Source organism: Heteronotia binoei, chromosome 18, assembly GCF_032191835.1.
Source record: "Heteronotia binoei isolate CCM8104 ecotype False Entrance Well chromosome 18, APGP_CSIRO_Hbin_v1, whole genome shotgun sequence".
NCBI lineage: Eukaryota > Metazoa > Chordata > Lepidosauria > Squamata > Gekkonidae > Heteronotia > Heteronotia binoei.
The window spans coordinates 43,719,436-43,731,162 of record NC_083240.1 but is presented as its reverse complement, the minus strand read 5'-3'; the positions used below and the strand labels follow the sequence as shown (position 1 = coordinate 43,731,162).

Here is an 11,727-nt window from a genome sequence, read left to right as displayed (position 1 = left end):
GCTGACTTCCTTTGCCTCTGATCCCATCAATTTGTGGTCCAGCTGTCCTACAGATGCTCTCCTTTCTTATCCCGTGGCCCCTATGGTGAAATGAGCTACCTCTGTTTCTGAAGAGGCCATAAACATGTAATCGTTGCAGGTGTGCCACATAATTGGTAATATCCCTGGAGGCCCCACGGAAACTAAGCTGTTCTAGTCTGCCTTAGTTTTTATTTCTCCCCAGGGAGTTCTGCTGAAGACAGTCCCTGTTTTCTTGTTTTGGTGGTTGGATCTTATGCCCCATTGCATTGCAGATGTGTAAGGGCTAGCTGGATATAAAGACAGTTCTGTGCATTCGTAGGTGAGATGTAGAGCTTTAAATCTGATACATATGTCTACCTGAAAATACTGTACTTTTCAACGTAGTTCATGCATTCATCTGCTAATCCGATAAAGAAAAAATCCAAGAGATGTACATGAGTGTGTGAACAACATTATACATAACTTAAAATTAGTTATGTTAAAATTTGAGCTGCTTTTGCAACTGTGCAGTTGGCAATATCAGCTGGTACCTTCATGTTGGAATGTGCTCAGAATAAGAACATAAGAGAATCCATGTTGGATCAGGCCAATGGCCCATCCAGTCCAACACTGTCACACAGTGGCCAAAAAATCCCAAGTGCCATCAGGAAGTCCGCCAGTGGGGCCAGGACACTAGAAGCCCTCCCACTGTGCCCCCTCAAACATTAAGAATGTCCACAATTAAAGTGCAATTCCCAGAGGAGTGGGTAAGAATGTTTAAATAAGTGTTCATTTTGCCTACCTATTAAGGCTGGGATATTAGAGTAGCCACCCAGCTTTCTCCCTCATCATACCAGGGCTGAACTATTTAGTTTTTAAAAACATGTAATGAGTGACAGAAGAATTATCAAAGCACTGTAAGATGTACATTTACAAAATGTTCAATTTGGAATGAACATGGCCCTCCTTGGGAGTATTGGTGGGGTGGGGACTTGGAAGCCCCAAGCTATTCTGACACTGTATGAATTTTAAAAATCTATAGCTTTGCCACAGATATTCTGAAATTCCTAGAGCAGAGGTGGACAAACTTGCTTAATGTAAGAGCCACATAGAATAAATGTCTGATGTTTGGGAGCCGGAAGGAAGGAAAAATTGAAAGAAAGGTGGAAAGAAAGCAAACAGAGGAGGAGAGGGAGCAGGGAGGGAGAGGTGGAAAGAAAGCAACTTTAAATGCATTCTCCAAATTGCCAGCTGGCTTGGCTTGGAGAATTGATTTATAGAGAGAAATGCCATCTCCAATTTGGCTAATGGGGCAGAGGGGGCTTCAAGAGCCACACAATATGTGTGAAAGAGCCACATGCAGCTCCCGAGCCACAGTTTGCTCACTCCTGGTCCAAACATTAATCAAAACTCTTTGAAAAAACAAGATATTGGAATCCATTGTACTAACAGTAGATTTATAAAAAGCCTTTGGCAGCATCTCAAAATGTTATAAAAGTTACGTATAATGAACCCACGGCCAAGTTTTTTTTTCTCAAAAAAGATTAAGTGAGAGGTGGAGCCTGGAGATCTCCCACTGTTGCAACAGAGTCAGAGCCCCTCCCTTGCAGAGAACTGGCAGCTGCAGAACAGATGGAGGGGGGGCGGAACTACTGCTACCGTAGCTGGCTCCTTTGCTTGGCAGCCATCCTCACACTCAGCTGAACTTGACCAATGGCCCCACCCCCAGTTTCTCCCCTGATATCCTGCAAAGGGGACCCATTGGATATTCTCCTTACAGCTCTCTGATGTCTCCGGGAGATCAAAGCATCCTAGAAACAGACAGGGCGACTCAGCTCCAAATGTGGGCGATGCACACCAGCACCTTTTGAATAGGTGCTCATACATCCATGCAGATCTGGAGTGACTGGATGCGCTCCCCATGGCCTTACCGAATGGGGTGAACTCACTCCCAACAATGAGCAACAGGCCACAAAGCCCCCCAATGCCAGAGTGTAAAGATCTCCCATTCTACTGCAATGCTCCAAGCGACTCTGGTTATAATCCAGAAGCAGGCCTTCTTTAGGGGGACAGTCAGCCCCAGAACCTATTCTTAAACATCAGGGTTTAGGCAAGGGGTGTCAAACATGCAGCCCAGAGGCCAAATCAGGCCCCCGAGCAACTGGCTGTCATCTGCTTTCTTCTCCCTCTCTTTTGCTTCCTTCTGCATAACAGCTTGCTTTGCAAGGCTTGCTCAGTCGCAGATGCTGACCATTTTATTTTTTTCAAGACATACTCAGGCCATTGTAGAATGAGGGTGATAGCTTGGTGTCTGCCTGATCCATGCTTAAATGTATAGTGAGGGGCAGATGGTCACTTTCTGTGCATGGTTCGATTACAGAATTATCGATAGATAATATAAGCTAAGGTGAGGCTAAGCAATAATCACACTACGTACAGCCCCGAGGAAAAAAAGGTGAAGTCAGTTGCAGCTGAGAATTTAGAATGACCATTAGGTGTTATGATGTTATGAGTTATGCAAAATTCAATTAGTTTGAAACCTGCATTATTAATTAAAGAGTCACTGGATTGAAGAGGCAAACACAACTGGAATGGGAGGGAATCTGACACTTCAAAACTGAAATATGAGATCCATTTCTGAGGATCATTGGCAATTCGAGCATTAAAGTCACCTAAGATCAAAAATTGTGCTATATGAAATTCCCTGATTGCCGACAAAATGTAATCAGAAAACGTCACCCAAACTGCATCAAGCTCCGACTTCTCATTAAGGGGGGCAAAATAAACAATAATAATTAAGGTCATGAACGAAAAAGATAGCCGTAAAGCCTGGGCAATCGGCGGGCATGGGTTTAGTGGAACAGCCTTAACTGAGAAGTCAAGTTTTATCAGGGTTAGCTAATTAAGAAGCTAACTGCTCTATCTACTACATTGAATGCCTGGTATTAGATGGCAAATCTCATTGAAAGGAAAACGGATCTCTCCTCAAAAACTGTCTCTTCAGTTTTTCAAAATCATGATTTCTTGCTTCTGTTCCTTGCAGGTATCCCCTGCTTTTTGTAAATATGCACTGAGTCATTGTGCTTGAAGAAGCAATACGTCATTTTCTTGCCTTAGTTTTTCATTTAGTTCTTTTTGCTCCTAGAGATTATGCTGGGCTGCCTGAAGCTGATGTTGAATATCTTGTACTTCAGTTTCTAACTCTTGAATTCATCCGCATTTGTTCTTTACAAGTTCTTTAGATTTCTCCCCCTCTTTTTTTCTCATAAGTTTAAGTCCTGCAAGTACTTTAAATTGATTTTCTTTTGCATTTTCATGGACTGATCGGCCGTAATTAATTCCTCTTCCATTTTTGCTTCCAGAATTTCACACTGGTCTTCTCTGGATGGCATGATAGATAGATAGATAGATAGATAGATAGATAGATAGATAGATAGATAGATAGATAGATAGATAGATAGATAGATATTTTACACCCCCATAATGCTTCAGTTGTCTCATCTCATTCTATTTTTAAAATACTTCATTTTAATTTTTATCCAATATATATGAAACATTACAGCCCCCCCCCCCAAAAAAAATAGTAATTCAAGAAAACGTGAATTCAGGATGAATTAAGCAATAATCTTAAAATAATATAATACTTTTATACATTTTTGGAATGTCCAAATCCAGCAGGTTTCATTCGAAAGCATAATCAAGAAAGGGTGGCCATTTTGTCATAAAACTAGAACAGAATTGGTGTGCTTGTAATGACTGAATCTTTTCAGCTAGTTTATCCATTTCTACATACACAGGGAAGAGCCCCGTGGCGCAGAGTGGTAAAGCTGCAGTACTGCAGTCGAAGCTCTCTGCTCACGACCTGAGTTCAATTCCAGCGGAAGCTGGTTCAGGTAGCCAGCTCCAGGTTGACTTGCAGGACTTCCATCCTTCCGAGGTCAGCGAAATGAGTCCCCAGCTTGCTGGGGGCGGGGGGAAGCATAGATGACTGGGGAAGGCAATGGCAAACCACCCCATAAAAAGTCCGCCGTGAAAGCAACGTCACCCCAGAGTCGGAAACGACTGGTGCTTGCACAGGAGACTACCTTTACCTTTTTCTTTTTTCTTTTTTTTACATACTCCCACAATTTCCCAAACCATTGAGTTATCGATGGTACTTTTCATTCTCCCAATTAGAAGTAACAAGTGACTCTTCCAGTAGTGTTCCCAGAACAATTCAATTCGCTGTGTCAGAGGCAGCTTTTCAGAAGGTGCTGTAGTCTTGTGCTGTTTTTTTCTGAGATGTTTTGGGTTTTCCTTCAGCTATGGTGCAATTATAATTTATTTCAGTATGTAATATTAGGGTTCGGGGGTGGTGGGTAGCAGGCCTGCTTGGGGCACCGTGTTCCCTGGGACCAGGCCCTGCACCTCAGCAGCAGAGAGGGAAGCTTTCTACGAGAAGATCAAATGGTGACACATGTTTTCTGTGCGGTCCTGTCTTAGGGCTGCCAATCCCCAGGTGGGGGCAGGGGATCCCCGGTTTGGAGGCCCTCTCCCCGCTTCAGGGTCATCAGAAAGCAGGGGGAGGGGAAGGAAATGTCTGCTGGGCACTCCATTATTCCCTATGGAGACTTATTCCCATAGAAAATAATGGAGAATTGATCTGTGGGGCTCTGGGGGGGGCTGTTTTTTGAGACAGAGCATCCAGAACCTCTCTCCAAAATACCCCCCCCACGTTTCAAAAAGATTGGACCAAGGGGTCCATAAGAACATAAGAGAAGCCATGTTGGATCAGGCCAATGGCCCATCCAGTCCAACACTCTGTGTCACACAGTGGCCAAAATTTATATATATATACTCACACACACACACATATATGCACACTGTGGCTAATAGCCACTGATGGACTTCTGCTCCATATTTTTATCTAACCCCCTCTTGAAACTGGCTATGCTTGTAGCTGCTACCACCTCCTGTGGCAGTGAATTCCACATGTTAATCACTCTTTGGGTGAAGAAGTACCTCCTTTTATCCATTCTAACCCGACTGCTCAGCAATTTCATCGAATGCCCCAAAAGAAGGTGCCCCTATCCTTCATTATTTCCTATGGAAGGAAGGCATTTAAAAGGTGTGCGGTCCCTTTAAATGTGATGGCCAGAACTCCCAATTATGTTGGGAGGCCAATTATGTTTGTCACACCCTTGCTCCTGGCTCCACCCCACAGTCTCCTGGCTGGACCCCCAAAGCCTCCTGGCTCCACCCCCAAACTCCCCAGATATTTCTTGAATTGGACTTGGCAACCCTATCCTGTCTTGCTGAGACTGAACACAATATTTAAATTCTTTATGAATCTTATTATTCTCTATTCCCTGTTAATGGGCTTCTTGCTCCTTTTTGTAGGTGTGCTTGACACCATTCTAATTGTGTATGCAGTCCTTCATATTTACCGTAACTTTTAACTGCTCGCAAATTTTAGGTCCCAGTTTCTTTTTCTGATGTGCCGATGGCTATGGAGGGGGGCAGAAAACGTAGCGGGATGGGGGAGGATGCTGGACCCCCCTATAGCAGTCAGGTGTCCCACGGAGTCCTGAGCTGATTCAAGGCATGGTAGACCAGTTTGCAGGTGACAGCGACTGGGGGAAGAAGAAGACTGCAGATTTATACCCCGCCCTTCTCTCTGAATCAGAGTGGCTTACAATCTCCTATATCTTCTCCCCTCACAACAGACACGCTGTGAGGTGGGTGGGGCTGAGAGAGCTCTCCCGGAAGCTGCCCTTTCAAGGACAGCTGTGCCAGAGCTATGGCTGACCCAAGGCCAATCCAGCGGCTGCAAGTGGAGGAGTGGGGAATCGAACCTGGTTCTCCCAGATAAGAGTCCGCACACTTCACCACTACACCATTTGCACTACTTGCACCACTTGCAACCACTACACCAAACAGAGGGGAGGGACCTCTGGAGACTGGGATTGGGACAAATGTCTGAAGTGATTAGAATAAGCTTTCCAAAAATAACCCAAGGTAAAGATAGGCTAGGAGAATGAAATCTTTGCATGGATGGATGTGCCTTATTTTATTTCATTTTACACTGTGTGAAGTGGGGGGGGGGCAGTGGGTACTTGTCCCTCTTACCAGCAAGATGGCATGCCTCCAAGCTGGGATGGGCACCCTGCTCCCCCAAGCTACGCGTGGCCTCAAAATAGGATGGCCAGGGATGCATTGGGGGAGCCCTCCAGGGCATCAGAAACTCTGCAGCCTGTACCCACTAGAATTTTGTGCAGCACTGCTCCAGGGGATGCCGGAAGCCCTAGGCACCTCCAGCATGATGGCCACCTTCCTGATGAGGGACAGGTTCTCGAGGTGCATGGATCCCATGACCCGAGCATCCTGCCCTGAAGAATTCTTCCTCCTCAGCAGTGAGGTAGACTGCCCTTGAACATGGAAGTTTTTGAACGAAATGCAAAACCTAGTAAAATGTTATGGAGAAGCTGAATAAGTAGATACGAGACTACGAAGGGGAGGAGGCATATGCAGAAAAAAATAACTAGCAGTCAATGGGGGGGGGGGGAGCCAGAGAACAAAAGAAGTGAACTGAAAGGGAGGAGCCAAAACAATCATTCCAGATGGTCTCCAGGTTGCCATTGATGCTGAAGGACGAGATTAATACCCATAAAAACGCTAACGTTCAGTGATCAGCAAACACTGTGAAACGTTTCCTGTGCAGTGCAGATTAAATTAAGGAAGGCAAGCTGGGCCCTTCCTGGCTAAAGGTTAATAATACTGAAAGAAGAAATTATTTAAATTAAAATTAATAAAGGGCCAAGTAAACAAGCCCATCTCCCCGTGAGCTCAAACGTTGGGGAGAGGAGGCGAGGCGAGATCAATCATTTTATCAAAAACCTCCAAAAGATTACTGAGGGTTTTGTTTTTGCTGCATATCTTTGTCAAGGATTCTCAAGCAGATTTGACTCACTAGCACATGTACTTCATTTATACCCCACTTCTCTTTGCAGCATGAAGCCAAAGCAGCTTACTCGTTGTACTCCACAGAATGACTCTATAATAGAATAGCAGGTTAAACTGGCCCAAGGTCCACCATCAAAGTGGTGTGGCAAAGTGGGGATCTGAACCTGCGTTTCCCAGATCCTAGTCCAATACTCTAGCACAGGGGTGGCCAAATTGCAGGTCAGGAGCCACAAATATTCTGCAGCTCCCAGAGGCTGAGAAGGAACCTAATGCAGGCTTACTCTTGAACATATGAAGCTGCCTTCTACTGAATCAGACCTTTGGTCCATCAAGCTGAGGTTTTCCACACCTATTTGCCTGGACCCTTTTTTGGAGATGCCAGGGATTGAACCTGGGACCTTCTGCTTCCCAAGCAGATGCTCTACCACTGAGCCACCGTCCCTCCCCAAGTAAGCATGCTTAGCATTGGGACCTCAGTCAGCCTCTGAGTGCTGACCCATAGGCAGGCAACTATTTTCATTGTGGGTAAAGCAGGGAAGGAGGAGGAGGCTTGAAAGCTCTTCACCACCACTACAGAGGTCATCTGGAGACCTAGAGTGGGGAAAGAGACTGCAAGAGCCGAGGAAGCCTCTGGAAGGAGCGGAGGGATGGAATTAAAGAGGGTTCCCCCTTAGTTTCATAGCTCTTGTTGGAGCTGTATTTACTAATCTTGGCGTCAAGGCAAAGAGAGATGCATAATGATGGAAACGGGTCAATGATTTATGGTACAGGTGTGTTTCCTTCTCCCACTGGTGCCAAAAGATAATTCCCTAACCTTTCCCTATGCTGATCTTATGGGCATTGTTATTCCCAGTTATTTTTTTTTTTTAAGTCTCCTTCTAGCATGGTTGTGTTGTAAAGTGCCTACATATGTCTTTTATCTTTCTGTGCAAAGAAAGTATTAAGAGTTTTAATAAAAGACGTGTGTGTAATATTTCTTCATGTCTTGCAGCTGTCAGACATCTGATGTTTAGTTTCCGACCGAACATATTTATTCTGGCACATCAGCAAGTCTCTCATAATAACACAAATGGAAAATTAATCCAGTCATAATTTCAAAAATATATTTACATTTCCAAATGAAAAAGAAGACCCACATGCATTCCCATAAAAGTGTAGAAAGTCTGAAAGATTCCTCCCCCCAGAGACAAAAATGCACGAGTAAGCTTCATACCTTGGGGGGGAGGGGAATTTGTATAATAGGAATATTAGTGAACCAGGGTGATGTAGTGGTCAAAGTGGCAGACTAAGACACGGGAAACTGGAGTCTGAATCACCACTCAGCCATAACACTCACTGTGACCTTGGGCTAGTCACAGTCTCTCAGCCAAATCTACTCCACAGGTTTGTTGTCAGGGCCAAATGGGGGAATAAATTAACAAATCTTTCTGACTCTCTCCCTGGATATAAAGCTCTTTAATCCACTCATTCTTTATAAAGTCATTTGTGCTGGTTCTTTAATAAAAAGAAAATAGTTGTTGATTGAGTTTCTGTGCTCTGATAACACACTGCAAAATTATTTATTACTAAACTATATAATTTGCCCCAAACAACCACATTCACGAATCCTACCACATTTTGGATTTCATAGCAAGATCTTGGAGACAAATGATCCAATTTCCTTCCAGTAGTGGTGAACTGTCCACCTGTCCCGGTGCTGAAATCATTTACACTGAGATTCTAAGATGGGAATTCTGCTCCCCCAAACAATACTGTTCCTTTTAGCCTCCATAAAAAGGCACACTTGTGCCTGCCTGAGTATTTCTAGATGGGTGGATGGAAAACTGCAGGACTTTTCGCAGCTTGTGCCGCTGCAAGCAACGGCTATGTGTGTCCAACTGCCAGCACATGGATACGATTGGTGGAGGGGTTTTTCAAAAACTTGAGTCTGCGCCTCAATTTTTTCATTTTTAGAGTATATATGATGGGGTTCCCCAAAGAATTTATAGTGATCATCATAGTTGTAAGGTTCCGGAATACATAGACCCCTTGAGAGAGATCGCCGGGGCAGTCTTCATAAGCTAAGTCCAACAGAACTCCAATAAAGAAGGGCGTGTAGGAGAGCAAAGCTAGGAGCCAGATGAACACACTGGTCCGGGCTACCTGGACTTCAGCCAACTTGTAGGTAGCTTGAGCTTGCCCCAGGGCCACCATGGCCATCGTATGCTTTCTCAAGAAGCCAATGATGTTGATGTAGGTGAAGAGCGGCAAGGTTAAAGCCACTGCACAGTGGGGGATGGTGATGAAGATCAAGTAGTCAATGCAAAGAGGGCTGTAAAGAGCAGAGACGTTGGGCTTCTCTAGACAATTCCACCCCATCAGGGGCATGAAGCCCAAGGAGAGCGCAAGCAACCAAGCCACCAGGGCAACACCCAAGGTCTGGTTTCTGGTGACCCTGCTTCTCATCCTCAGGCATTCAGACACCGCCAAGTAACGCTCAATCCCAATGATGACTAAATTGTAGATGGTGGCCAGAATTGACATGGTGTAGAAGGCATAAGGCTTGAGGAGGCCTTGGCACCCACGGACAGTGCTTTCTGGGTCGAGGAGAAACACGGTGGTGATCCAGAAGTTCGAGAAGCTGGAGAGAAGATCGGAGATGGCCAAGTTGCAGAACAGAATGAAGATGGGCTTGTGGAGCTCTTTAGAAAGCACAACGGTCACGATGACAGCAGAGTTGAAGGCCACAGAGACGACGGTGATGGTCAGCTCAGGAACCCCCAAAGAAAGAACCAACTGCCTGTTCCAAACTTCAGTCATTCCACTGGAACAGTTTGGGTTTTCAATCATGATTGGGCAGAATGAAAAAAATCAGATTTTAAAAGGCTTAAGATTGTGGTTCTCTAAATCCCCATATACCCCGTAGTGCTCAGCTGGATAATGCAGGTAGAATTTCTCTCTCCCCTCTCCTCACACACACAGTAACGCACATCCATACACACATACTGCAATTACAGAGCAAGAAAGTTCAACATGACATATTACTGTTGCCATAAAATCACCCCAATTATAGGTTAAACGTTAACTCCCCAGGTACCTAAACATTTTGCTGATTATTTCACTGAGACAGGCTCCTCCTCCTGAGGTTGCTAGGATGTTGCTAGGGAGCAAAAGTATTACAATTACTTGCCACTAAACTCAGAAATCTTGTTAGGGGTGCCAACATGGGAACTGTGTTAATTAATTAAGCAAACATAAGAAGAGCTGGATCAGACCAATAGTCCATTTAGTCCTGCATCCAGTGGCCAATCAATTCCTCTGGATGGCCAACAGGGCATAGAGGTCAAGGCCCTTCCCTGACGTCGCCTCCTGTCGCTGGGATTCAGAGGATTAGTGCCACACACCTCAAGAGGTGCTGATCTCTGCCATTTGGAGGGCAGTTGTAATTCTGAGTGATCCCAGCAATCACCTGGAGCTTGGCAACAGTGGTTCCCCAGGGGAAAATGGCATTGTGCCGGTCTGAGGTCCCACCCATCCTCAAACCCCACCTTCTCCAGGCCCCACCCCTTAAATCTCCAGGAATTTCTGAACCTGTAGTTGGCAACCCTATCTCCTTCCCTTTATCTGCCCCTCTGACTTCATATTTCCATTGCCTTCCCCCTCCCTGCAGCCACTACATAGGCAAAGGACAGTCTTTACAACGCAGCTTTCATCATTCTTTTCTCACAACTCTATAAGGCAGGTTAGGCTGGAAGTTTGTGACTGGTCCAAAATCACCCAGTCAGCTTCCAAAGCAAGAACCTGGATCTGGCAGACCCTGCTCTGAAGCCCTAACTGCTATGCCCTCCTGAAATGCCACCAGAGATCCTGGAACTGGCAGTCATAGCCATGACTGGCCCGAATGAGTTCTGCCTCAGAGGCCTGTAGTGATACCTTTCAGCCCAATAGTCTCTCTCTTGGGGCTCTTTAGCTTGAAGAAACATTGACCAAGAGGTGATACGACAGAGATTTACAAGATTATGGATGGGATAGAGAGGGTAGAGAAAAAAAAGTACTTTTCTCCTTTTCTCACAGTACCAGCACTCATGGACACTCAGTGAAATTGCTGAGCAGTCAGGTTAGAACAGATAAAAGGAAGTGCTTCTTCATCCAAAGAGTGATTAACACATGGAATTCACTGCACAGGTAATGGTGGCAGCTACAAGCAAAGACAGCTTCAAGGGATTGGATAAACATACAGAGCAGAAGTCTGTCAGTGGCTATTAGCCACGAGGTATAGATGGAACTATCTGTCTGGGGCAGTAATGTTCTTTATTCTTGGTGCTTGGGGGACAGCAGTAGAAGGGCTTCTAGTTTCCTGGCCCCATTGTTGGATCTCCTGATGGCGCCAGGTTCTTTTGGCCACTGTGCGACAGAGTGCTGGCCCTGATCCAACATGGCTTCTTTTATGTTCTTAATAGGAAGGAGTCCTCAGCCAATCAAGAGAAGCCTTTCTCTGGCTGTCTCCCTCCCTTCCTCCCTCCCTCAGCAAATCAAAGGAAGGTTTTCTTTCTCTCCTCTGTGAATTAGTGCAACAGGCAGTTCAGCCAATAGGAGGAGAGTAGGGAGAGCCAGTAACTGCCAGAACTAAGGTTGTTTGCCTTTCACTGACAAAACCAGCTTTGCTGGGTAGGAACAGCCACTTGGGTTAGAGAGAGGAGCAGACTCAACCAAATACTCTTGATTGATAGTTTGATGGGCCAAAGTTTGATGAAGTGCAGTCCCACCCAGTCCCAACCAATGAAACCAGTTTTATGTCTATAGGAT

The 11,727-nt window shown here is 45.3% G+C and overlaps 1 protein-coding gene across 1 annotated transcript; it reads right to left on the bottom strand.

Annotated features, from left to right (window-relative positions):
* Positions 1-8,805: 8,805 nt before the first annotated feature.
* LOC132586850 (sphingosine 1-phosphate receptor 1-like) lies at positions 8,806-9,771 on the bottom strand. Its single transcript, XM_060258982.1, has one exon. It carries the CDS (start codon positions 9,769-9,771, stop codon positions 8,806-8,808), a length of 966 nt encoding a protein of 321 aa, XP_060114965.1.
* Between the last annotated feature and the right edge of the window lie 1,956 nt (positions 9,772-11,727).

Excerpts from the sequence above, each read along its gene's own strand:
- LOC132586850 (XM_060258982.1), bottom strand. The coding sequence starts at position 9,771 with ATGATTGAAAACCCAAACTGTTCCAGTGGAATGACTGAAGTTTGGAAC.